The sequence below is a fragment of the Solanum dulcamara genome, chromosome 7, assembly GCF_947179165.1.
Source record: "Solanum dulcamara chromosome 7, daSolDulc1.2, whole genome shotgun sequence".
Lineage (NCBI taxonomy): Eukaryota > Viridiplantae > Streptophyta > Magnoliopsida > Solanales > Solanaceae > Solanum > Solanum dulcamara.
This window is the reverse complement of record NC_077243.1, coordinates 78,766,821-78,793,929: the sequence shown is the minus strand read 5'-3', so window position 1 is coordinate 78,793,929 and position 27,109 is coordinate 78,766,821. Positions and strand designations below refer to the sequence as shown.

The window sequence follows — 27,109 nt, the reverse complement described above, 5'->3', positions numbered from 1 at the left end:
TAAACCTAGTAAGGGAAAGCGAAGTTGACTCTCCAAAATGGAAAGTCAGCCCTTTGCAATGCCGCATCAAAGATCCCCTTCCTTACTTTCCTGGCGAACCAACTGATCTATCTCCCTTTGTTCCTCTAAGGACAAACTCCCAACCAGAGAAAGCCGAGGAAATGGGTTTGAGTGACGACCGATTTGGTGTGATCACATCATTACTTTACTTTTCTTATAGGTTATTCTTTAAATTGTTAATGTGTGACATTATATACGTAACAACAAAAAGCGATACAAATCGTTGAATTCATTCAAACAATACAGGAGAATACATTGGAAAAATGTTACTTATGAGCGGGTTTGTGGTACGCTAGCATGGCGTAAACTGTCTGAACAATAGAGATTATCATTGTGAAAAAGGTGATTACGAAGGCAATGGTGAAGTAGGCGGTAACCCAGGGAGGGCGGTAAAAGCTGTTGATTTCGATCCTTACAGGGCCGAGAGTACTCGTATCGATTATTTTGTCATTGGGAGGAACAAGGTCTACAAGAATGGCTGGTAGTTTTTGTATATACTTGCGGTTTCCTTTTATGATCCCATCTGAGGCAAGAATTTTGGCATCTTGAGATGTGCGAACTAAATCGCGCATGAACATCAAGTACGAGTTAACCTCACGTAGGCTAGGATCGAGGTTTAGCTCGTACTGTCTGAGACGTTCAAGAAGAAGTTGAGTATGTGATCCAATAAACAATGGGGGCAAGTAAAGTTTAGGGTAAATCAAATTGCTTTTGAATCTGATTCCTCTGATCCCTTCTTTTTTTGTGAAGCAAAAATGAATCCCCGCTTGTTTCAACTTTATGACATTCTTAAGGTTGGTGTAGGCGTCATCATGACCATTATTATTATTATTATTATCTTTTTTTTCACTAGCATTGCTGCCTCCAGCATTGTTATTATTTGTCACGATGTTTTCATCATTAAGTCCTTTGTTTTCTTCTACATCATCATCATGATGATCATCATCATCGTCATATTCTTCTTTTTCAGGATCAATTTCTGGTCCAAGGAGGAGTAAGTGGATACCATGTAACACATCACAACATTCTTTCAACTGTTGTGTCCAATGCATCAATCTTTCGGTGCGTTGTCCAACACAAGGAAATTTCATGTGCCACCCATTATGTAGAGCTGGTGAAAGCAAAATTCGAAACAACGCCTTTTTAACCGGATCAAAAGAAGGCTCCTTCCAATTTTCATTTTTAACAACTTCTCTAAAGTAACTCATTTTTAGTACTTCCCTTATAACCACAAGGGGAATCTGGTTTCCTACATGAAGCATAGACTCGACCCATTTTTTCCTGTTCGATAAGCTAATATTTCTCAGATGAGGAAAATCAACTAATTTGACCTCATCATGGTTGTTGTTGTCAACACTACTTTTACCGAATAGAGAGAAAGAAAGTTGGAGGAATAAACAACTATCCTTTAGCATCATGTCCCGGAAATCTGTATTGGACAGTTCGTCCAGTACAGGATCCGGGACATAGGACTCTTTTGCTTTATCTTCGATATTTCTAATGGAAGATATGTACATCTCTTTGACAGCTGCCGTATTGGAGTAGGAGAACTGCACAACATGTTCCCATGCTGCTTCTTTAGCTCTTTTGACACTACTGCCCTCTTCATCTTGTCCAAACAACGGACCGAATTTAATGAAAGGGATGATGGTGCTATCGGAATTGGGATACCGACGTATCTGGCCGGTACCTGAAGAATTTTTGCATGGCCGTGACATAATCTGCGACGCGCAACTATAGCACCAACAGGTTGTAGAGGAATATTGGAATGATTCAAACTGTAGATAGAAATATAGTTTGGGGGTACACTTTTATATATATATATACTTTATATGTGTAATATAATAAAAGAAATTCAACAAGTTGCATATATTAGTATTATTATTTTTAACTTATATATGTGTAATATAATAGAAGAAATTCATTAAGTTGTGGATAGTTTTTTGAATCAGAACACGCATCAAAATCAATGAATTGTCATGTGGACGAAATTTTATGGACAAATTAAGTTGTCACGTATTTTTTGGCTCTTGTATTCAAATATTTGATCTTGTCAGTTTTCGAGATATGTTTTGATAAATAATTAATGATAGGTCAAATATGAAACATAAATACCTAATAATTCAAACATGTTATTGATTAAAAAAATTATTTGAACGAAGACTTTTTATGTCTTAAAATACAATATGACGATCAAGTTGTCATGTAAACGAAATTTTAATATGGGCAAATTGAGTTGTCACTCGTATTTTGGCAATTGTATTCAAATACTAGGTCTAATTAGCATCAAGGTATGATTTAATAAATAGTTTTTTTTATTTATAAATAGTTGATGATAGTTTAAACAGAAAATACAAATACTTAATAATTCAAATACGAAGCTCGGAAAAAAAGTAATTTTGACCATTATCTATTTGTAAATGCATAACTAGTTAATTACCATAAAAAAACACTAATTTATAACTGGTCTAGTTTTTTCTTGAAGAAATGAAAATAATAGAAAATTGAGAAAGGTCATAACTCATATGTGAGTGAATAGAATACACAGATCAAGTTGCATAATATAACCAATGTATAAAAATATTAAAATAATAAAATATGTAACTTGTAAAAGTACTACCTACCTAACCAATTAGATTCCATTAGATCGTGATATTTTTTATGTTTATGTTTGTATTTATTCTATAAAAAAACTAAATTGGTTTAGACGTTTCCCCTAACATGTCAATAATAGATTAATGAATGATTATTCTAACCTTGTTAATTTGTTGCAAATGTTGAATCATCATAGTGTCAGAGACCAACACATAGCCAACAGCTTTAATAAAAGAAATTCAACAAGTTGTAAATATCGTATAATTCTTTTTATTTAGATCTATAATATATTTTTTTTGGCGAAGGAAATTCAATTAATTTATTAGAACTCATTATCCATATTATTAATTGTCGTAATTTAAAATGTATTTCTAACAAATTACTAGTATTTTATTTTAAGCATAATACATAAACAAATATTTGAATTTAGCTTGAACAAGTAACACTTCAATTTTGAGTATACTCATTTAAACACCTCAAGTCATCTCTAATGTGTCAGTTGAATACTCCTACTTACAAAATAATCATCTAAGCAACTTCAAAATTTATATGTCACGTTAGTATTGGATGTTCATGAGACATAATGAAAACGTTTTAGAACATTTCTATGTTGTCTGTTTAGTGTTCCCCTTGAAGTAGATGAGTAATCTACGAGGAAAAAGGTCAGATTGCCCCCCTGTACATTTAAAAATAAATTATATTTGTCCTTCGTTATTTTTTTTCCATATTTATCCCTCTTTCATTAAATCTCATGTGTTCTAATTGGGATCAAAGAGGAAAAAAATGACAAAACATAAAGGCAAAGAAAAAATAATGGAATCTCACTCAGTTTTAGGTAAGATTTAACTTAGCTTGCTCCTTGCTCGCGAAGCGGCATGCCAACAAAAAGAAAAGTGTTATCGGTTTGAAATGAATGACTTAAGCCTCTTTCTTAAGGGCCTTTAAAGACCGGCTATCGTTAGATTCTTCTTATGCTTTTCTTTTCACTGGACTTGAATTGAGGAAAGTTGATTTAATAGGCCCAAGTCTTAATATGTAGGACTTTGTGGGATGAGCCTGTGCATGTAAGCTTGGGTCTTGTTAATGTGCGTCATTTGACGACTTAGTGTATGGATGTCATGAGTTCATTCATATAGGTTTAGGCCTATTTTGTAAGTGGACAGTCTTTGATAGGCCTGAAGATTCAATTAAGGGGAGCAATCTAACAAATCGATCGATTGTTGGTGGCATCATGATATCTTAGATTAGGAATGATAATTCAATATATTAGAAAGACACTAGGCAAAAAGGTTTGTAAGAATTGAAATTTTTAGATTTAATTTCTGTATCGAAGAGAAAAACTGAATCGGAATAAGAAAATTATTTCTCTGCTTTTATCAAATAATACAGATTAAGAGTGAAGTTGTAGCACCTAAGGTGAAAGGCTCTATTCGGCTAGATAGGTGGAAGGCTCAGAACAAGAGGATAAAGACAATGGAGAAGTTTAGTTATTGAGTTTCTTTATTAAGATAAAGATAAGATAAGAGTGGAAATATATGTAACTATTATTTAATTAGACTGTCGATCAATAGGTAAAAAAAAGTAGAATCAAGCCATTCATCTGTCGTTTAACGTCCGTGGACCTTTAGTAGCATCTCTAAGTTCCATAGCTGCGTGCCATAGTAGGACTTGAGTATACCGTTTTGTCGGACAATTCCATATGACCTTAAGAGGCACAAACTAGACGATCCACATAGATATGATATGATCTTATACCCTAAGTTATCAGAAACTCTCTAGTTTATGCATCTTTTTACGATATGTTCTTAACTTTATATGGTTTATTTAAGTATGCTATTTTATGAATATGATTATACAAGGCTACTGAATTAGATCCATCCTTACATATGCTTTTAAATGAAGGTTTACTTGATACTTATGCATGAACTACGATTGTTTTTCTTTCGATTCTTTTATAATGTCTTATGATTTTGGAAATCCTATTTCACTGTTCCTACATATACTATTTAATATGATTATATCAGTGTTCCCTTATATACTTAGTATATTCCACGTACTGATGCATACTTTTCTTTGTGCTAGATCATATTATGATGTGGACTCTAGTACTGTTCTCAAACTTGTGGCTAGTAAAGTTGCACCATTTTCAGTCAGTTGGTGAGTCCTACTCATTTAAGGACTCCACGGGTTTAATAGTTAGATTTATTTTATGTAGTCTTTAGATTTTTTTTTAAAGGTAGTTGGGGGTCATCTCCCGACAATGTATTTCTTGTTCCAGATAGTATATGCTGTTTCAGACAATAGATTTTCAGTCTCATGGATTATTTAAACTATTTGTTTAAGTATCATATATTGACATTTGTTATAGCTTCCACTTTAATTTTCTTATGATGTGCTTAAATATATTATGCCAAAAATTAGCTTGGAATCACTTATGATTTTAGATACCATGGCTTGACCAGAGTGTAGACTCGAATCACAACAGAAATAATTTGTTTTTTAAAAGACCTAAATAATTCTCGTAGTTAAACGAATCCTTATACTTTTTATTTTCTTTCAAGTCCATCATTACTTAAATTATTAACAAACTTATAGTAGAAAAATGATAAACAGCTCTGTCCATCATATCAAAATTAATGAGCTTTCAAGTGGACGGAATTTTATGGGATTAATCTGTTACACATCTTTTGATGATTGTATTTAAATATTTGTTGTATTCAATAAAGTTTATTTTAATAAATAATTGATGATAATTTTATATAAAAAATATAAATACCTAATAATTCAAATATGTTATGATTAACCAAATTATTTGAAGTCTTTGTGGTCATTTCAACGAAGACTTTTTTTACGTCTTACAATAATATTGCAGATCAAGTTGCATTATATAACATATGTTATTTTAATGTATAAAAATATTTAAAAAATAAAACATGTTACTTTTAAATCGACTACCTACCTAACCAACTGGACTTAACAGCAGCATGACATTTTTTTATGTTTAGGTTTGTATTTGTTTTATAGTTGGATTAACCGTCCCATGATATGTCAAAGTCTAGATTAACGAATTAATGATTGTTTTAGCCCATTCGACATATGTATCCATCTAAAAGAAATTCAACAAGTTGTAATTTTTTTTTTTTGTTTGTATACATGCGAACTGTATTTGTTGATATGAATTATATTCATTGATAGAATCTGCATATAACTTGTATTCATTGATAGAGTTTTTTAATTTAAATTTTTGCCTAGCATCTCAAATTATTGTTATGAATGATAAATAATAAATATCCAAAATATAGATTGCTAATAAACCTCAAATTATAGACACTTTTTGACAATTTTCTAAAAAAAATTATTAGGTACTTATGATCCGCCATTTTTATTCAAAACTTTTGACTCGTCCATTTGTCAAAATAATTCATTTTAACCCGTCTAAATTTAACATAACTCACCCATGATAACCCTAGTAAATGAACCTATCAAAGATTATTCTGCATCCGATCATATAAGGAGAAACTACTTAATTACACAAACATTCTTACTATATTTACTAATTCTCCTTATAGTTTGAAATAATTACACTTTATATCACTAATAATAATTTCATATGAAATTTCATGTCAGATATATCTAGATGCATATTTTTTGCTACTAAATACACTGAAATAGAGAGAGAGGCGAGCGAGAACAGGAGGGAGGCGAGCTAGATTGATCTATGTATCCCATATGAATGCGAATCACACTAGATACATGTATGTATCTGGGATACCAAATACGTGAGCGAGATGGGAGGGAGGCGAACGAGATGAGCGGGAGGCGAGCGAGATTTATTTATGTGTCCCAAATAAATACAATTTCACTTCGATACAATAAATCTAGAACAAATTACACCTAATTTTGAATCCATGTATCTCGAGATACATGTATCTGATCGCACCAAAATTTGGTGGTAAGGTTCGTAATATTAAAAACTAGTGTGTATCTAAATAATTAGCTCCTCAACTAATGAGATTTATGTAAGTTACCCGTCAAACAAACACTCTTTTTCTTTTAAAATAATATATATATATATATATATATATATATATATATATATATAATCATCTATTTTCAAAATTATGAACCAGATTAATTTGGTTTCATGTTAGGTATGCCTACTATACAAGGTAAAGCGTTTTCTACTAAGAAATTCTCAATTTTCAAAGCTCAAATACGATATAATTGACTAAGGATCCCCACCATTGCTAGTAAACTTTCATTCTTTTCTTCTTAATTAATATGATTTACAACTCAAATGAACATTGCCTTTACAAGAATGGCCAATCCCAGCCCAATAGGTCAGTTATTTGGGCTGATCAAATGGATATCTAGTTTAGGTTGGGCATTAACTCTAGCTTCGACCCAATAACTTGAGCAACCCTAATCATATTGGGTAGGAATTACACAAATCTCATAGTGTTAACAGTTAATTATATTCTATTTCTATTTTTTTTCAATACAAAAATCTCTTAAATTTGATGGAATCCGGATACATCCCAAAAAATCTTGATACATCGCGTTTCGATTCTGGATACATTCCTCAACGTCCCGATACATCGCGTCTCAATTTTGGATACATCACTCAACATTCCGATACATCACGTACGTCCTAGTATATCACGTAAAGTGATGTATCCGATAATAAGAGAGAATAGAGACTTTTATAATTTTTTCAAATGGTAGAAAATTTTAGAGAATATAGTAAAATAAGTTATATATTTAGATAATTTTTCTATCCAATTTTTTCTTTTTAGTAAATAGAGCCACTTTTAGTACTTGTTATCAAATATTAGCTACTTTTATAAAAGTTATTAACTATTTCTTTGACACCCAAAAAAATAAAAAATTGAACAAAATCCCTCCAACAAATAGTGCTAGAATTCGAAGATTAACAAATAAAACCAACCAACGATTCATGATATTCAAGAAATTTGCTTGAGTTTCAAAATCCCAATATACAATTTAGGAATTAATTAAGTTATACTGTGCAAACACTATTTAATCATATACAAATATTATAATTTTTCGTTCGAAGAAAAAATTCGAATAAACCTCTTTAGCTCTACCTAATTCCGCCCCTTACATTGCATGATAAACCGAAAAATACGTATTTCGCGCCACTTAGCAACGGCCTTTGCTTCTCATTTTCTTCACAAAAAAATCAAAATTTAACCATTCTTTTCTCTTCTCCATTTCTCTTTGTCTCAATCAAATCTTTTCTATTTTTTTTCTTCCATTTTCTCCGTCACAAAAAGCTTCCACTTCAATATATAATGCTCATCTGCTTCCCTCTTCCGCCTGACATTCGACAATAAATAAAATAAAAACTTCTCCTCGTCGTCGCCGTAATCAACCCGCAATGCCGCCTCAATTTTACCTTCCCCAAACAATAAAAACTCAGCCCGCTAAAAAATCTGACCCGAATCCTCACCAATCGGATGACCCGATCATCGTGGTCGATCTCGTATGGCCATTCGGAGATCTGGAAGGACTCGATCGAGACGATTTTCGAGAGGCAGCTTACGAGATTTTCTTCACGGCGTGTAGGTCATCGCCGGGGTTTGGTGGTAGAACGGCAGCAATTTCGTCATCGGATGGATCGGGAGATGGAAATGGATCCGGGTCGGGTTCGGGTTTGTCGGGTCCCGGATCACCGAAACCGACCGGGGTTGGGATGGCGATAACTAGTAGGGTGAAAGCGGCGTTGGGGTTGAAGATGTTGAAGAAGTCTCCGTCGCGGAGGACGTCTGGAGGCGGTGTTAATGGTCCGTCTTCGCCTGCTGGAGTTGCCAGTCCGAGAACACCCTCAGGCTCGACAGTGCAGCAGGCAAAGATAAGGAGGCCGTTGACGTCAGCTGAGATTATGAGGTTGCAGATGAGAGTGTCGGAGCAGAGTGATAATAGGCTAAGGAAAACACTTATGAGAACTCTTGTAGGCCAAGTACGTAAATTTTTTCCATTTGTTTTTGCATGCATTTGAAAATATTTTATGTTTTTTTTTCTAAAAAAAAAAAAGGTCAAATCCATAATTTTTCAAATGTTATGGCTTCGAGCCTTCGACCCTATATTATAATAATAGGAAATAAGATCTATTGCCCTGTCATAATTTAAATAGAAAAAATGGTCTTTTCAGATATTTTATGTGTAAAATTCAAAATCTCTTCTAAAAAGATATAAAACTAAAAAAAGTTTGTAGAAGGCTAGAAAGCCATTTCTTCCATATGATAAATTGGTTTTATTTTTTGCCTAATAGGTAAAATTATTATTTGGAACTCATGCCGGCCCAATTTATGTGATAGTTGAAATTTCGAGAATTAACCAAGTTTTTTTTTCAAATATTTTAATTTGATAATTATTATGATTTAATGTACTTTTAATGTAGTCTTGAATAAATAAATTTTATTTTAAAAAACTTAAAGCTTTTTTACACCTAAATTTACGGTCAAAGTTTAAAAGTTTGAATCTTGAAATTTCAACTGTGCCATATAAATTTGGACAAAGGAAGTACTTGTTTTCTTGGTACTCATGCCAAACCATTGAATCTAAATCGTTTTAATCGATATGTGACGTAGTTTGATTAACTACGAAGTTTTAAAAAAAGAAGAAGATTTTGAAATTTGTAGTCTTACATATTGTCATAACATTTGTGCGGCTATAAGACTTTTGAAACTAATGATAATAAGCATTGCCATAATATTCTATGGCAATGAAAGCTTGTCATTATAGTTAAAATGGAAAGTTCAAGTTACATTGTTTTCCAAAATTTAGAATAGTACCATTCTTTTTAAACAGACTACTTATGAAATCATTCTTTTTAGAATAGAAGTATTGCTTTTTATTTCAGGGTTTTCCTTACTTCTCTATGTTTCAACTTAATCTTTTAAGGGCTCGCTTAGTTGGGGAATAAGTTATCTCCCGATTTTATCCCAACTAAACATGGGATAAGGTTATCCTAAAGTCAATCACAAGATTAGTTATCCATTATATCTCTCGTACCAAATGAGCTCCAAGAGTAAAACAGAATTCCTCAAGCATTAGTACATGTATCTAACTATGGGAAATTTTGTGCAGATTGGGAGGAGAGCAGAGACAATAATCTTACCATTGGAGCTATTACGCCACCTTAAACCATCCGAATTTAACGATCCTCAAGAGTACCATCTATGGCAAAAACGCCAGCTTCGTATCCTAGATATAGGCCTTCTCCTTCACCCTTCTATCCCAGTAGAAAAAGACAATCCATCCACATCGCGATTACTAGAGATCATTCAAGCTTGTGAGGTCAAAACAATCGACACTAGCAAGAATTCCGAGACCATGAAATCTCTATGCAATGCAGTAGTCTCCTTAGCTTGGAGAAGTGATGATGGATCCCCAGGTGATACATGTCGTTGGGCTGATGGATTCCCTCTCAACGTCCACATTTACACGGCTCTCTTAGGCTCGATCTTTGATCTTAAAGACGATACATTAGTCCTTAATGAGGTCGATGAGCTTCTTGAGTTGATGAAAAAGACATGGTCTACATTGGGTATTACTAGATCAATTCATAACTTGTGTTTTACGTGGGTGCTTTTCGAGCAATATGTTGTGACTAACCAAGTCGAGCCTGATCTTCTTGGTGCAACATTGACTATGTTAACCGAAGTTGCAAATGATGCTAAGAAAGTAGACAGGGATCCTATTTATCTGAAGATTTTAAAGAGTGTTTTAGCCTCGATGAAACGATGGTGTGAAAAGAGATTGTTGAATTATCATTCCACTTTTCACGCGGAAAATATTGTCCTGATGGAAAATATTATTCCTCTTATGTTCTCTACCTCGAAAATATTAGAGGAAGATGTTCCGGGATATGTATCTTCTGCTGCTGAGAAAGGGGATGTGAGAGATGATTCAACGGGGAATCGAGTGAATCACTTTATCTGTTCATCGTTAAGGACTGCATTCAATAAGGTTTGTATTTTAGCACTTCTATCAATAGATATACATATTCATTTCTAAAATTAACATCGCTCTTTATTTCATCTAGATGTTGGAAGAACGAAATATAAACATTGCAAGTTTTGAAAACGACGATGTGATTGAGACACTCATCAAGTTAGCTAATGCAACAGAAGAATTGGCAACTAAGGAGAAGGAAGTTTTCACTCCCGTCCTCAAGAAATGGCATCCGATTGCAGCCGGTGTTGCAGCAGTGACGTTACATACTTGTTATGGAACTTTGTTAAGGCAATACCTTGCAGGTACAACATTTCTCACGAGCGAGACAGCGTTAGTGTTGCAGAGGGCTGGGAAACTCGAAAAGGTTTTAGTCCAAATGGTGGTTGAGGACTCTGTAGATTGCGAGGACGGAGGCAAAGTGATGGTGAGGGAGATGATTCCTTATGAAGTTGATTCAATCAAAATTAATCTATTGAGGAAATGGATCCAAGATAGTTTGAAGAAAGGGAAGGATGTTCTTGTGAGATCAAAAGATTCAGAAGTAAGTCATTTTGTTACTCTTACTATTTAGAAATAGGAACTTCCATAGTTCATACTAAAAGTAATTAAAAAAAAAGCACAGCCCAGTGCATAAAGCATCCCGTTCACACAGGGTAGGGGGAAGGACCGCACCCAAAGGAGTGTAATGTTTATACAAAGTCCTTCTCTTCTTCACTCCAAGAGAGGCAATGCACTCTTTGTTTGAATGGTACTTGATTCATAAAGAATGATTCTTTTGAAGTTATACGGACATTCTAAATAAAAATGTTAGCCTACCGTGATGCCGTGATGCAAGCATGAGTGACTAATTCCACAACTTGAACACATGTCACACGGAGACAACTTTATTGTATTAATGTAAAATATTTGTTATTCAGACATGGAATCCCAAATCGAAAAGTGAGCCATATGCACAATCAGCAATTGATCTAGTGAAACATTCCAAGGAAGCAGTGGACAATTTCTTTGAAATACCTACAATCATCACTGAAAATTTGGTTCATGATATCTCTGATGGCATCGAGAACTTATTCAAAGATTATGTTACCTTTGTTTCATCATGTGGTAAGTACGAATTCAACGAACCTTATTCATTCAAGTATTTTGTTGCGCGAGTCATTTTTTATAGTCATTATTTCTTTGCAGGGGCGAAACAGAGTTACATGCCTGCACTTCCTCCTTTAACAAGATGTGGCCAAGACTCAAAATTTGTGAAACTGTGGAAGAAAGCTGCTTGTAGTGTCGGATCAAACGATCCAAACCAGCATTTGACAGACGAAGATAACAATCCACGTCCTTCAACAAGCCGAGGAACTCAACGCCTTTATGTAAGGCTTAACACCTTGCATTACCTCCTTCAACAGCTCAATTCCCTTGACAAAACACTATCACTCTCCTCAAGAGTCATCGCTTCACCAGGAAGCCGTTACAGCAAGAACAGACAGCTAGCATGCTGTTCCTTCTTCGATCAAACACGTTTATCCATCCAAGCAGCCATCCAACTCATATCAGAAGTAGCTGCTTATCGTCTAATGTTCTTTGATTCCAACTCCGTATTCTATGCAAGCCTATACGTAGGGGATGTAGAGAATGCACGCATACGTCCGGCTCTAAGGATACTCAAGCAAAACTTGACTCTTTTGTGTGCTATCCTCACTGACCGGGCTCAACAATTAGCGCTCAAAGAAGTCATGAGGGCTTCTTTTGAGGCATACCTTATGGTTTTACTAGCCGGTGGAGCGCGAAGAAACTTCTCTAGGATGGATCATCAAATGATTGAGGAAGATTTTGAAAGTTTGAAGAAGGTGTTTTGTACATGTGGTGAAGGTTTGATACTAGAAGATGTTGTGGAAAAAGAAGCTACAATAGTTGAGGAGATAGTATCTTTAATGGGACAATCAACAGAACAATTGGTGGAAGATTTTAGCAATGTGGCTTGTGAAGCTAGTGGAATTGGAGTTGTTGTAGGAAATGGACAGAAATTGCCTCTGCCACCAACAACAGGAAAATGGAATAGATCAGATTCTAACACAATCTTGAGGGTACTTTGTCATAGAAATGATAAAATTGCTAATCATTTCTTGAAGAAAACATACCACTTAGCAAAGAGGAGGGGTTGAAAAAAAAATGGTCTAAAAGCTATGTAACTCAGACCCTCTGTTGTCATACCTATTTCAGATCCTTTAAAAATCACACACCCAACGGTATGTTTGAAGAGTCAGAGCAACATAGCCTAACAAACGAAAAACGAGGTTTCACTTGTACAGAAAAATCAAAAACTAAAATTTTCTAAGTATATATGCTTTTAATTAAAGTTTATTTTTATTTGAAGGATGTAAAGTAAATCCTTCTAGACTATAAAAAGGTCTTTAACTTGAACTACAAATTTTCTAAGTATATATGCTATGAAAGTTGTTTTTTTAATTTGAAGGATTGTAAAGTAAAGCCTTCTAGACTGTAAAAAGGTTTGTAAAAGGAGCACTACTTGAGAAAATTGTACTAATTTATCCTCCTTTATCTTCATATAATGCTTTTGATTTGTTTTAATCACCCAAGAGAGATTATTACTTTGACAATATATTACTTGTATAAGCAATTTAAGTGGCATTAAATCTTGTGGTTTAAACATGATAATGCAATTTTTATTAAAAAAAAGTCCCATTAAGAATAATTTAATGAATTTCGAAATTAAAATTTATGTAAATACAAAAGAAATATTCTTTTAAGTTTTCTTTTGAGATAATAGTTAAAAACACCTTAAGGATCACATTTTTGCGAGTTTTGTTCATGAACTACTTTATGATTGTGTTCTCTACGTGACCTATTCATTAAAACACACCTCAAAGTTAACTAAACCAAGTGTTTGAATATAATCGTCAAAAAATTGTGTGACAACTTAATTTATCCATAAAATTTCATTCATGTGACAACTAACTCATTAATTTCGAGATGTCTTTTCATATATAGTTGCTGATAGTTCACATAGAAAATGCAAATACCTAATAGTTCAGATAGAAAACTCCCCCAAAAAGTGATACTTCGTATATATATATATATATATATATATATATTCGCGTAGAGTTGCCAATGACAATCTTTAAGTAAAAAAAAAAGAGTGTCTACCACACACCATCAAATACTAGTCAAGATGTGTTTTGATAAATAATTGGTGATAATTCAGGTAAGAAATGCAAATATGTGATAGTTCAAACAGAAAACTCAGAGAAAAATTATACTTCACGTGTATTTTCGATATTTTTTTAAAGACATAATATATAAATATGCCTTTTAATTTTGAACTCAGCTGACATTTATGTCATCCAACTTTGGGTATGCACAAGTTAGCACTTCAACTTGTATAAAGTTGAAAAGTAGACACATGTTCTACGTGTCATATTACACATATGATGCCACGTAGGATGTGAATTGTCATGTATGATATATGCCAAATAAGATATGTGTATTTATTTGTTCAATATTATATAACTTTAAGTGTCTGTTCTTTATTCACTCAAAATTGAAGACATACGAATCAATTAAAACACAGTTATCTATATGCCTTTTTTTTAATGATTGAAAAAAAGTAAAAAGAAAAGAAATTAAACATCAGGCTTGGCCCACTTTAATAGATCGGCGCTTTCCAGCTATTAACATCACAAGGAGTTAACATAACAAAACTAGCCGTTACCAATCTAACGTTAAACACTTCAAAAAAATCCAAAAAAAATATGAACTTTTTTTGTTCTTTCACTTTCTCCCTTTACCATTTTCTTAGCTCAGACAAATTTTCAATTCCCATTTCTCAATTTTGAATTTTTTCTGCAAAATCAACTGTTCCCAATTCTTAGAAGAGCAAAAAAATTGAATCTTGATTTGTGGGGTTTCTTGAATTCAAGCAGTTTTGGTCTCCAATGGCACCGACACCGAAAAACCAGAGAACCCCAACTCCATTTTCAAAACTAAATCTTACCCAGGTACCCATTTCAAGAACACCACAAGCAAAGCATAGATTGAATTTCACCACAGCAAAACCGTCCCCGAACCCGAATTCTGTAGCCCCTGTAGCAGCAGCAGCAGCAGAGCATCCCATTGAAGTTATAGGCAGAATTCGCGATTACCCAGATAGGAAAGAGAAGCCCTTATCATCGTTACAGGTGAATCCTGACCGTGAGACGTTAAGAGTGAAAACTGATTCAGGATATAGAGATTTTAGCTTTGATGGTGTGTCATTGTCTGAAGAGGAAGATATTGATGAATTTTACAAGAAATTCGTGCAGTCGAGGATTAATGGAGTGAAATTGGGAGATAAATGTACTGTTATGATGTATGGACCGACAGGGGCTGGAAAAAGTTATAACATGTTTGGGAGTTCTAAGCAGCCTGGGATTGTGTATAGGTCCTTAAGGGATATATTAGGTGATGGAATTGAAGAAAATGATGAGAAAATAAGTGTTGGAACATTTGTGCAAGTTACTGTTTTAGAGATATATAATGAGGAATTATATGATCTGTTATCAACAAATAATGGTGGAGGATTTGGTTTTGGATGGTCTAAAGGGATTGCTTCTAAGGTAATAATTTTTTCTGATTGATACACTGATATTTCGAAAAGTTGTTCATTTTAGTATTCATACTTTTGTTTTGTCTAGGAAGACATTTTCTAATTCTGTGACTTTTGGTTTCTGGTATCAGTCAGCATTATCTTCAGAAGATAAAAGAGAGTATTATTTCCCATTAGCTCACATTATATTTGTCCAAAGTTGAGCACATTTAGACATGAGTTGAGCTTAAATGGAGAAACATTGTCAGTGAGGATTCATATAGGTGACCCCAAATTATTTGGGATTGAGGCGTAGAAGTAGTAGTAGTTGTTGTAGTAGTATTGAGCATGTTTAAGAAAAGGCTCTCTCAATTGATGTGAACTACTTGGTATACCGGAGCTTAAACGGGGAAACTTGGTCAATGAGGATTCATATAGTTGACCCTAACTTGTTTGGGATAGACGTGTGGTTGCTATTGTTGTTGTTGTATTGAGCATGTTTAAGAAAATTCTCTAGTTTCTCTCAATTGCTGGAATAGACTGCTTGGTATACTTGGTATTTATCCATGTTGTTGAGCACTTTAGACATGAGTTGAGCTTAAACGGGAAATCATGTTCAGTGATGATTCATATAGCCGAACTCCAACTTGTTTAGGATTGAGGAGTAGAGTTGTTGTTGTTGTATTGAGCATGTTTAAGAAAATGCTCTAGTTTCTCTGAATTGATGGAATGGACTATTTGGTAGACTTGGACTTTAAGCAGCCCGAATCAGTGTATTCTGTGTTACTATTATTTTGTCAATAGTGATTCTCATTTTCCATCTACAAATTGTGATTCATATAGCTGATCCCAACTTGTTTGGAATTTAGGCATAGTAGTTGTTGTTGATTTATTGAGTCTGTTGGAATGGACTACTTGGTATACTTGGAAAATGAGCAGCCTGAATCAATGTTTTCTCTGTTAATAGTGATTCTCATTTGACATCTACAAGTTGTGAAATGCGCATACCGATTCATTTTATATTTTCATGACTTTTTCTCACTTATGAGTGTATATCTAATATCTCTCCTTATATAACTTGACTTTGCATTTTGACCTTAAATTTCATTACTTGACTTTAAATCGGTGATGTTGTCATTAAGTACTGAATGCTAATAATTCATACGACTTCACTTAATACTTGAACTGTCAATGATTTATAGTACTTTGCCTAATTCCTTGGTACATATATTCGTCATAACGCCATTGATCTTGCCATTATTGACCTGTATGCCTAACACAACTACACAGGTCAGAATTTTAGGATATGCTTAAGTTGGCAGGAGATGGCTTAGGCTAAGAATGTCAAATGCGAAAGCTAGTATGACTGTACTACTTACTGTGTATTTCTCTGTATAATGCTGGCCTTGTGTTTTACCTTTGCAGGTGAGACTCGAAGTTATCGGTAAAAAGGCAAAAAATGCAACTTTTATTTCCGGTACTGAGGCTACAAAGATATCAAAGGAGATCCAGAAAGTGGAAAAGAGAAGAACAGTGAAAAGCACTTTATGCAATGAACGGAGCTCTCGGAGCCACTGCATGGTATCAATTCTGAATATATTTTAAACGACGTTTAAATGGAAAGAAGTTGATTTATTTTCTGTTTTCAGCAAGGATATCTGTCTTCATCTTTTATGAAGGAATCTAAATGTTGTTGTTGCAGATGATTATTGATGTTCCAACAGTAGGAGGGAGGCTAATGCTTGTCGACATGGCAGGTTCTGAGAATATAGAACAAGCTGGTCAAACTGGTATGGAAGCAAAAATGCAGGTAAAGTTTCACTATATACTTACCTCGCTTCATTGAATTTTGTTATTGGATTTCCTACGAACAGTAACTCAAAATATATGAATAACTCTTGATGCATTTATCTCCTTTTAGTATCTGACAATCAAATTATGCAGACTGCAAAGATCAATCAGGGAAACAGTGCACTGAAAAGGGTGGTTGAGTCCATTGCTAACGGTGATTCCCACGTGCCTTTCCGAGACAGCAAGTTAACTATGCTCTTACAGGTATGTCTCGTGCATATCACAGATCTATGTTGCTCGGATCCTCCAAAAATGTTGCCGTACCCATATCGGATCGTCCATAAATGAATAACATTTGGAGTATCCTACACGCATCAGGCCTCACTTTTGTAAGGACCCGAGCAACATAGCCACAGACAGTATGGGAGTAATACTAGTCGTTGCAAGAAGTTAATTCAACTTTTTCTTGTAGGATTCTTTTGAGGATGACAAGTCCAAAATTCTCATGATACTGTGTGCCAGCCCGGATCCAAAAGAGCTCCACAAAACCATCTCTACTCTGGAGTACGGTGCCAAAGCAAAATGCATTGTCCGTGGCCCTCATACGCCGTTGAAGGAGAAAGGTGCAGAAGATTCTTCATCAGCGGTTATTTTGGGGTCGAGAATTGCAGCTATGGATAAGTTTATCTACAAGCTTCAGAGGGAGAACAAGCTCAAAGAGATAGAGTGTAATGAAGCTAAGAGAAAGCTTATGAAGAAAGAAGAAGAAATTGCTACGTTAAGGTCTAAACTTGAATTAGTACAAGGAGGGGTGGAGACAACCGAGGAGGATATCATTGTTAAAGTAAACGAGCGAACTCAGATGTTGAAACATGAATTTGAAAGTAAGATACAAATCTGTCAGAAAAAGGCAAATGAATTCGTAGAGACGGAAAGGAGGAAGATGGAAGAAAGAATGTTCCAACAGCAACAAGAGTTTGAAATGCTTAGAAGGCACTTGGAGGAGATTGAGGCCGAGCTTCGGCGTTCAAGGGTTGGCAGCAGATCAACAGAAGTGGAGGAGAACAGCTTTGGGAAAAGGCTACTGGAGATTTACTCTGAAGACACGGGAATGGTGAAATCTATGGATTTGGACAGATCTATTGATATGGACTGTGGAAAGAAGGATGTGACCGTCTATAAAGCAGAAAGTAACACACTTCAGGCAATGTTGGGCTATCCTAGCATAAGCAATCCAAGAGAAATTGAAGATGATCCTTCTATCTTATTGCAACATTTCACCAACAAATCGTTCTTGAGCACCGTGTTCGAGGAGGAAGAAGAAGGTAACGACAGTGAAGGGGATAAAGAGAATCCCCCTGTCGAAGAGGTGCAAAAAGAGGTTATTGAGGAAAAGACAATATGTTCCGGCATGCTCAATCATGATTTATTGCATGTAAGTACAGTTGAAGATCGTTCTGATGAACTTTCTAGTGACACGGCCCCTTCCTCCAGAAAAGAGCTAATTCAAAATATATTCAAACTTTGTGGAAATTCTAGAGAACTCTCTCTGCAGTGTATAACAACAACCCCCTCAGTGCCTGCAGGAAAGAGGGTTAAAGACACTGCATTGAAATCACCTCCAGTTAAAGAAATTGGAGAGGATTCACCTATAAGAAAAATTCATAATTTCTGTACTGAGAAGCTAAATGATTCAAAGGAGAACTTCAACCCAACATTTGAAAGCATTGGCGTTGATCTGGAAGTGCACGTGAAATGGGAAGCTGCATCAAAGGAAAATCCCGGGATTATCACTACACTAAAGGTTGTTAAAGGTTCAACTTTAGCTGATTTGCGCAAGCTGGTCGAGATACACCTTGGTGCTGACAATCAAGAACTCAATTTCCTGGTAAGTAGGATACTTTATACTTAAGTAGCTTCAAAATGTTGGTTACATATTCATGCTTTCACCACTATCATAATCACAATTCTCCGATATCATTTACATGTATGAGGAACGGATTCCTAATACAGATTTTTTCCCCCAAATAAACAGGAAATGTCTGGTGCTCCAGTGCCTAAAGAAGAGGAGTCAGCCACACCAGTGAGTAAGCTGCCGTGGTTCAACTTCAACAACCAGTCACATGGCTACCTAGCTTGCTTGCATCCAGTGAAGGGAAACAAGCGATCTAATTATGAACCATTTTCCCCATTGGAAAATAAGCTCCCGTTAACTTTAAACTCACTTGGCATAGAGGGTCACTGAAAAAAGATAAATCTCTGTGACTATTAGTTGAAATGGTTATATGTATAAGTTTGTGAGCACGTAAGTGATCGATCTTATGCTCACATTTATGACTTGTTTTGCTCTCGAGTATTTGGTTTTGCTCTGGAGTAAACCTGAAGGTTGAACATGTATGTTGTAATCATATGCTCAATATATGATTTGTTTTGTTAGAGTACATCTACATCTGCAGATGTACTCGCTGCAGATTTGTAACGTATACTATCGTGTTGTGTACATGTTCTGGTTGAGTGTTGACTCAACTACCTTCCGACGCCATTCATAGTTTCATTAGCTTGTTTCTCCCTATTATTGATCAAATTCTTCTCTTCTTCCAACTTGTTATTAGCTCAGTGTTTCACAATTATTTTCGGAAATCATTCAATTCTTTGAATATCTTCAACTAATGGAATGTTTTTTTTTTGAAAAAAATGATCAATATCTTCAACTCTTAAAAGGATGTCCAAAAAATAAATGAATAGTTCTTCAATGTAACTATTTATCAAGTCTTTACAGCTTGCTTTGTATGAACTTGAATGTAGGTAGAAGTGGAGCAAGTGTTTTTAGTTTATGGATTTTGAATCATAATCCTTTTTGCTTATTGAGTTCTAGATAGATTATTATACATATTCAAAGTCTTTAATACAAATTCAAGAGTTGAATCTACTTACTGGATTTTGAACTCGTACCTTTAAGATTAACTTAGTGAAGATTCACGATCAAAAAAATCAAAATTGCACGTTTTGATTAATTGAAAGTTAAATATTTTTTGAACTAGATATCAATGACTAAAAGCTCAAATAAACACCATCCAAACTCTTCAATCTTTCAATATCAACCAATCACCTGAGCTTTAATCTAAAATACAAACTATTTTAGCTAAAATTTTTTGTAATAATTTGAAAGTATTGCTAAAACAAGTAATTTGTGGACTAAGTAATCATATCACGTAATTTTCCCCTAATAAATAGAAATGTTACATTCGTTGAAGTTGCACGAATCGTTCTTAAAATGGATCGATCTTTAATTTTCGCCCTTCAATAACTGAACTTGTAAGTCTAGTGGGCATAAGTTCTTTAGAAATTGAAGTCATGCGAGAGACTTAACTTGGGAATATTATGATACACTTTCGTCTCTCCTACATTTATTTAGTTTTGTTGTGAGGGGCATAAGTGTCAGTGACCCATTCATTACGTTTAAACCTAAATGGATTGGACTAATTATATTTTCATGGGCTAATTTTAACGCTGGACTAATTCTATTTTCATTGGCTAATGTTGTTAGACTTGTTCGACCCCCAAAACTTGGAGTACACTCTATAAAAACACTAACGCTCAAGGGAGCATTCAAGGCGTTGGAAAGGTTCAATGGAGCAAAGTATGAAAAACATGAGAATTAATGAAGAAGAAGAAAAGGAGGTGAGAATTCTGAATTTATAATATTATTTTTTTGTTTGTTATTCAATTTTTCTAGTGTTGGATTTTGTGTTTTTGGTAGTGGTAGGCATGAATGTGGGGGTGGGGTAGGGTAGGGTGGGTTAGGGTGTGAGATCTTATTTGCCACAATTAACATTTTGAGCCCTCGTAGGCAGATCCAGGATTTTGCGAGGATGAGTGTAAGATCAGGAAGAGGTGGATCTAAGATATAAATATGATATAACATACTGTCAATGGGTTCAACAGATCTCATTCAATGGATCACAATACTTTCAATACAAATATAGCTAATCTATATATGTTGGATCACATGCTATATACTTTATTTAGGAGTGATCTTGGTTAGGGAAAACCGAGACGACGCCTTACGCTTACATATGGATAGCAAGAGGGCGTTTATGCCGACGGTAGGGCCCAACCAAATAGGGACATCACACACCCCACTTCAAGCGTACTTATGTACTGATTGAATCACTCTTTTGGTCTAGTCGGATAAGTTGCGTAGATTCTTCACTTTCGATACCACACTCATATCGTATTCTCCAAAAATGCACTACTTTTGGAGAATTCGACATGCACCCGTTGACATTTTTGAACAGTCCGACCAACATAGCTAGTCGGTGGAACCGGTGAACCATGCTAGTTGGTTACATGTGTGGGGTAGAGGGCGCATAGTATCCCCTTTGATTGATCTAGCCTTTCCTTCACTTCAGTAACGAATCGCCTACTAGAGAGGCAGGCCGTGGACTCTTTCATTAGGTACGGGAACAAGGGGCCTAAGCGCGACAGATGTTGTACAGTTGAGTGGCAAAGGATTTTGAACTTTCTTACGGAAGATACAATTGCATTGTTGACGACATGATTTTTACCTTTAAATCTTTGCATTTTCCGACCTGTTTATCTGTGCTTAAGAGTGTTTTCGTTTGCTGGTGTTTATGATTGTTAACTTAACACATGTTAAGTGCCGATTTTTGCAGCAATATATACATATTTTGCTTTTGTTTATCTTCTTGCAGATGACTATATACTTGAAGATCAATAAAACAGTTGCTTTAAGAGTTAAGGAATCAGATAGTATCGGAAACATCAAATCTTTATTACATGATAAGGAGGGCATACCGGAATGTCTTCAGCAGCTAGTTTCAAAAGGAGTTGAGCTAGCAGACGAACAAAAGCTAGTCGATTATGGCATTATCAAAAACTCCCTCCTTGATGTTTCTATCGACAATTCAGTCTCGAGGATATTTTTGGTGAAGAGACCCTATGCTATAGGTGAAATTACGGTTTGTTCAAGGATTTCCGATACTATCCAGGATGTCAAATATAGGATTGGTGCCAGAGAAGGAGTAAAATCAACGGAGTTTTCTCTTACTCATGATGGAAAGTTTCTTGATGATGACAAAACTTTTGCTTTTTACAAAATCAATGGTGGATCAACGCTTCATATGGTTTTCTATCCTAGAGACAAGTTGCTTATTTCCGTGGTAATGCCATGGGAGAAAATTGTAAAGATAGAAGTCAAGGCTGCCTTAACTGTTCGCGACATTAAAATAAGTTTAGAGAGAAGAATTGGCTGCTCAAAAAATTCTATGGATCTGTTTTTGGGAAAACAGAAATTGGAAGATTCAAAGACATTATATCATTGTGGTATCAACGAAGAGTCCGTCTTACTGGTGAAGCGTAGAACAATGCAGATCTTTATCAAAACGAGTGATGGAAGTACTATACTAAATGTGCACAGGCACGAGTTGATCAAGAATGTGAAGCTCATGATTCTAAAGAAGCTAAAAATACCGGTTCACCTGCAAAAACTTATCTATGACGGAAAAAGTCTAGCTGATTCCCGTGATTTAGCTAGCTACAATATTAGCAAGGACTCGAATATCATTTTTGATATACGAGGTCCCGCTCCTACAAACATCTATACAGGATCATTATCTTATTTTATGAGTTGCCAACCGATATCCAACATTAGCTGTTACCACCAGACAAGTTTGCATAAGATTAAAGGTGTGGTTTCCAGATCTACATCCGTTGCTCATTTGAAGACGTTGATCAAGTACGACTTAAAACTAAATGTGAAGGAACTATATCTACGCGGCAAGCTTTTGGACGACTTATGTTGTCTCGGTAAGTATGGAATTACAAAGAAAACGGTGTTGGGAATCCTTTGCTGATTGTTCAGACAACCTAATTACGTAGTATATAAAGACAGAAAGTGTCTGTTTTTGCTGCATTTTTGTTTTGTTTTGGTTGCAAATATGTTGATATTTGGAAGGGGGTGAACTTGTTTTCGTTTAGATCTTTAGATGATTTTGAAATTGAAAACCAATGCAATGGTATTTTGTTTAGTGTTATCTGTTGTTTTGTTTGCTTTAGTTAGCATATTTTTATTCATAATCTACTTCTTCAATATTCTTGCAACAATGGAAATACTTAATCGATAGCAAACACAATTTATTCATTCTTTTTTAAAAAAAAAGCTGTGACTATATTTTAAATGTCGTCGTTTAAATAGGTTGCATGTACAATCTCTTCAATTGACACGTACGCCAATGAATATACGTCCACTCCAAACTTGAATAGGGTGGACTAGCTATATTTTCATTCACGCACCTTCGCTAATTCCAAAACAACTTATGCCTGTAATATTAGAAAAGAAAAAAATCATAAACATAAAAGCATTAATTAGTTTCAATTCCAACCACTAAAATGAATAATACTCCATTTTATGCACATCAAAAATTAGCCCCAACTAAAATAAAAATCAAGTTTTCCACTAGAAAAGAGATACAATCCATCTGGCCTAGCATGCCAACTACACAAACGTCCTTTGTCACATACAGCATTATAATTATCATAATCAAAGACAAAGAAAAAGCCTTTCTTCTTGTACTCAGAAGTATGCATTTCACACATTGCTAATGTTGGCTTAATATTAACATCAACATTCCATCTTATATGAGAACTTGGTTGTAGTGTTGTTTGTGGAACATCTTTGTCTTGTGAATTGCACACTACAATTAATGGATCTTTCAAATCATTGATCACTTGCCATGACCAAATTTCTGATTTTACAATAGTTGATGATTGTAGTAGTAGCAATACATAGAATATTTCTAAGAAGTTGATGGAATTTTGGGATTTCATGTTATTTCTCTTTTCTTGATTGTTTCTAGTTTTCTTGGTTATTTAGTTTTCCTTTTGTATTGTTCATTTTTATAGTACATGTTTAGATAGTATAGTATCTTTCCTTTAAGATTTTGACACGCCATTAAGGAAATCGTATTAATTATATATCTTCTTGGAATAGTCAGGTAAAATTGGAAAAGAAATAATTACAATACCTTATTTTTAGTTTTCTAAAGTGGAAATATTAGTAAAAAAATCTTTTTCTTGTGATTTGCAGGCTAAATGCAATGAATCGTGCAAATCATTGATCACTTGTCATGACCAAATTTATGATTTTACAATAATTGGTGATTGTACATATTGGAGATTGTGATGATTCATAATCGACATTTAATTATGGTGGGATCTTATCAGTAATTTGGGTGGTGTTATAGAAGCATTCCGGTAAAAAAAAAGTCGGGTGATTATATTAAATTATATCAATTTAATAAATTTATTAACGAAAAATGATAAATATGCGTCATTTGTTAGATCGTAAGTGCATATATGCATTAATTTTTTTACGAGAAATATATCCACTCTAAATGACAAAATTAAGGAGAAAATTTCCCCATCAAATTAAATTCAATTTGAAAATGAAATATGACCACTAATTTGGAAGTGTCTTTCTTGAAGTAGTCAAATAGAATTTGGGGGGTAACAAAATCTTACCATATTTTTGTTTTTTAACGCGGTTGGATATTCATATTAATTCTCTTTTAATTACTTTAAATTAATTAAACATATTGTAATGATTCATACATGTTCAATTGTAAAACTTTTCCATAGTAATATATATATAATACCCTTAAAAGCCAAAATTATAAAATAAAAAAAATTTAAAACATTGCCTATGAATACATTATGTAGTCTATCAGTTTGTCAACTAACATAAAAATGCGTGGGAAAAAAGTAAAGTAGAAATAAATATCACGCAAGCAAGCACACGCTTTATATATAATATGTGTATATCTCCATTTATTTTATTTTTAAAACTTGGCAGTCCTTAAATGCTATGAATACGTTGTCGATTGTGCCAAGGTTACATGTACTGATCCTCTGGGTACCCACGGAGGGTCCCATAACGGTTTCAAAGAAAAATCGACCAGAAGCCAGTTCACTAAAAATATTCATGGGCGTTACACACGAAAAAAATAAAAAATTATTTATTTCCACTTGTGTGGCCCCTAAATGCTATTGATGCACTGTGGATCATGCCGAGGCCGCACGTACTAATCCATCTGGTACCTACGGAGGGTCCTATAACGGTTTCCCAGAAAAATCTATCGGAAGTCAGTTCACCAAAAATATTAATGGACTAACACAGATGAAAAAATGGCAAAATCGCCCAGTTCTGCTTGTGCGGTCCCTAAATGCTATGACCGCACCGTGGATCGTGACGAGGTTGCATGTATTGATCCCCCGGGTACCTATGGAGGGTCCCATTATGGTTTTCGAGAAAACTCCACCGGAAGTCAGTTCACCAAAAAAATCTAAGGGCTAACACATATGGAAAAAATGGCGAAATCGCCTAATTCCTCTTGTGCGGCCCCTAAATGCTATGAACGCGTCGTGGATCATGCTAAGCCCGCATGCACTGATCCACCGAGTACCTAGAGAGGGTCCTATAATGGTTTTCAACAAAAATCCACAGGAAGCAAGTTCAACAAAAATATCCATGATCTAACACACACGAAAAAAATAGTGAATCACCTAATTCCACTTACGCGGCCCCTAAATGCTATGAACACGCCGCGGATCATGCCAAGGCAACACGTATTGATCCCTCGGGTACCTACGAAGGGTCTCATAATAGTTTCTAAGAAAAATTCATCGAAATTCAGTTCACCAAAAATATCAATGGGCTAACACACACGAAAAAAATGATGAAATTTTCTAATTCCGCTTGTGCGGACTTTAAATACTTTGAACACATTGTGGATTATGACGATACCGCACATATTGATTCTGTAGGTACCTACGAAGGGATAATGCTTTTAAGAAAAATCCACCAGGAGCAGTTCACCAAAATTTTTCATGGGCTAACACACACGAAAAAATAGCAAAATCGCCTAATTCCGCTTGTGCAACCCCTAAATGTTATGATCACATCGTGGATTATGCCGAGGCCGAACGTATTGATCCCTCGGTACCTACAGAGGGTTCCATAATGGTTTTCGATAAAAATCCACTGAAAGTCAGTTAACCAAAAATATCCAAGGGCAAACACACACAGAAAAATGGCAAATCCCCTAGGTACCTACAGAGGGGTCCATAACGTTTTTTGAGAAATATTCATTGGAAGTCATTTCACCAAAAATATCCACGGACCCACATACAAAAAAATGGCAAAATCACCTAATTCTGCTTGTGCAACTCCTGTCTAGGTCAAAATTTCTAGAATTCTTCTTTAGTAGCATCTGTAACAACCTGAGGAACGACTCTAGTAGCCTTGGCATGGCTTCTACGACATTTAAGAGCATTCTAGGGACGACGCAATAGGAATTGAACGATTTTGTCAGTTTTTCGTGTGTGTTAGGGCACGAATTATTTTGGTGCCGAGGGTTTGGGTTGAATTTTCTTGTATTCTTCTTTAGTTTCTCTCGTGACGACCTAGGTAACAACTCTAGCAGCCCAAAGGGGAATCTACGGCATTTAGAAACATTTTAGGAGTGACGCAACAACAATTAGACGATTTTGCTAGTTTTTATGTGTGTTACCGGGGGTCCGAGTCAAATTTTCTTAGATTCTACAATGCTTCTGAGCATTTTAGGGGTGACACAATAAGAATTATGCGATTGTGTCAGTTTTTGGTGTGTATTAGCCCACGAATATTGTAGGTGCCAGGGGTACAAGATGAATTTTTTTGGATTCTTCTTTAGTTGAGTCCTTAACGACCTGGGGAATGACTGAAGTAGCCTTGATAGGGCTTCTACGATGTGTAGTAGAATTTTAGGGGCGACGCAATAGAAATTTGGCATTTTTACTAATTTTTCGTGTGTGTTAGCCCATTCATATTTTAGGTGTCGGGGGGTCCGAGTTAAATTTTATTGGATTCTTCTTTAGTAGCATTTGTAATGATCTGGGGAACGACTCCAGTAGCCCCAACGGGGCTTCTACAATGTTTAGGAGAATTTTAGAGAGCGACACAATAGGAATTAGGCGATTTTATAAGTTTTTTTCGTGTGTGTTAGCCCACGAATTTTTTAGATGACAGGGGTTCGAGTCTAA

General features: G+C 35.0%; 3 protein-coding genes across 3 annotated transcripts; all 3 read left to right on the top strand.

Moving 5' to 3' along the window:
* The first annotated feature begins 7,895 nt into the window (after positions 1-7,895).
* On the top strand, positions 7,896-13,205 carry LOC129895596 (protein unc-13 homolog). Its single transcript, XM_055971322.1, has 5 exons — positions 7,896-8,638; positions 9,769-10,650; positions 10,727-11,179; positions 11,556-11,742; positions 11,824-13,205. Exons 1-5 carry the CDS (start codon positions 8,057-8,059, stop codon positions 12,795-12,797), a joined length of 3,078 nt encoding a protein of 1,025 aa, XP_055827297.1. The 5' UTR covers positions 7,896-8,056; the 3' UTR covers positions 12,798-13,205.
* A 1,190-nt stretch (positions 13,206-14,395) lies between these two features.
* On the top strand, positions 14,396-19,550 carry LOC129896784 (kinesin-like protein KIN-10A). The gene is made up of 6 exons (XM_055972750.1): positions 14,396-15,248; positions 16,643-16,798; positions 16,920-17,027; positions 17,162-17,272; positions 17,481-18,896; positions 19,044-19,550. The coding sequence occupies exons 1-6, from the start codon at positions 14,589-14,591 to the stop codon at positions 19,251-19,253; spliced, it is 2,661 nt and encodes an 886-aa protein (XP_055828725.1). The 5' UTR covers positions 14,396-14,588; the 3' UTR covers positions 19,254-19,550.
* A 1,088-nt stretch (positions 19,551-20,638) lies between these two features.
* Positions 20,639-22,984, top strand: LOC129893779 (polyubiquitin 3-like). Its single transcript, XM_055969163.1, has 2 exons — positions 20,639-20,689; positions 21,724-22,984. The coding sequence occupies exons 1-2, from the start codon at positions 20,639-20,641 to the stop codon at positions 22,882-22,884; spliced, it is 1,212 nt and encodes a 403-aa protein (XP_055825138.1). The 3' UTR covers positions 22,885-22,984.
* Positions 22,985-27,109: the final 4,125 nt, after the last annotated feature.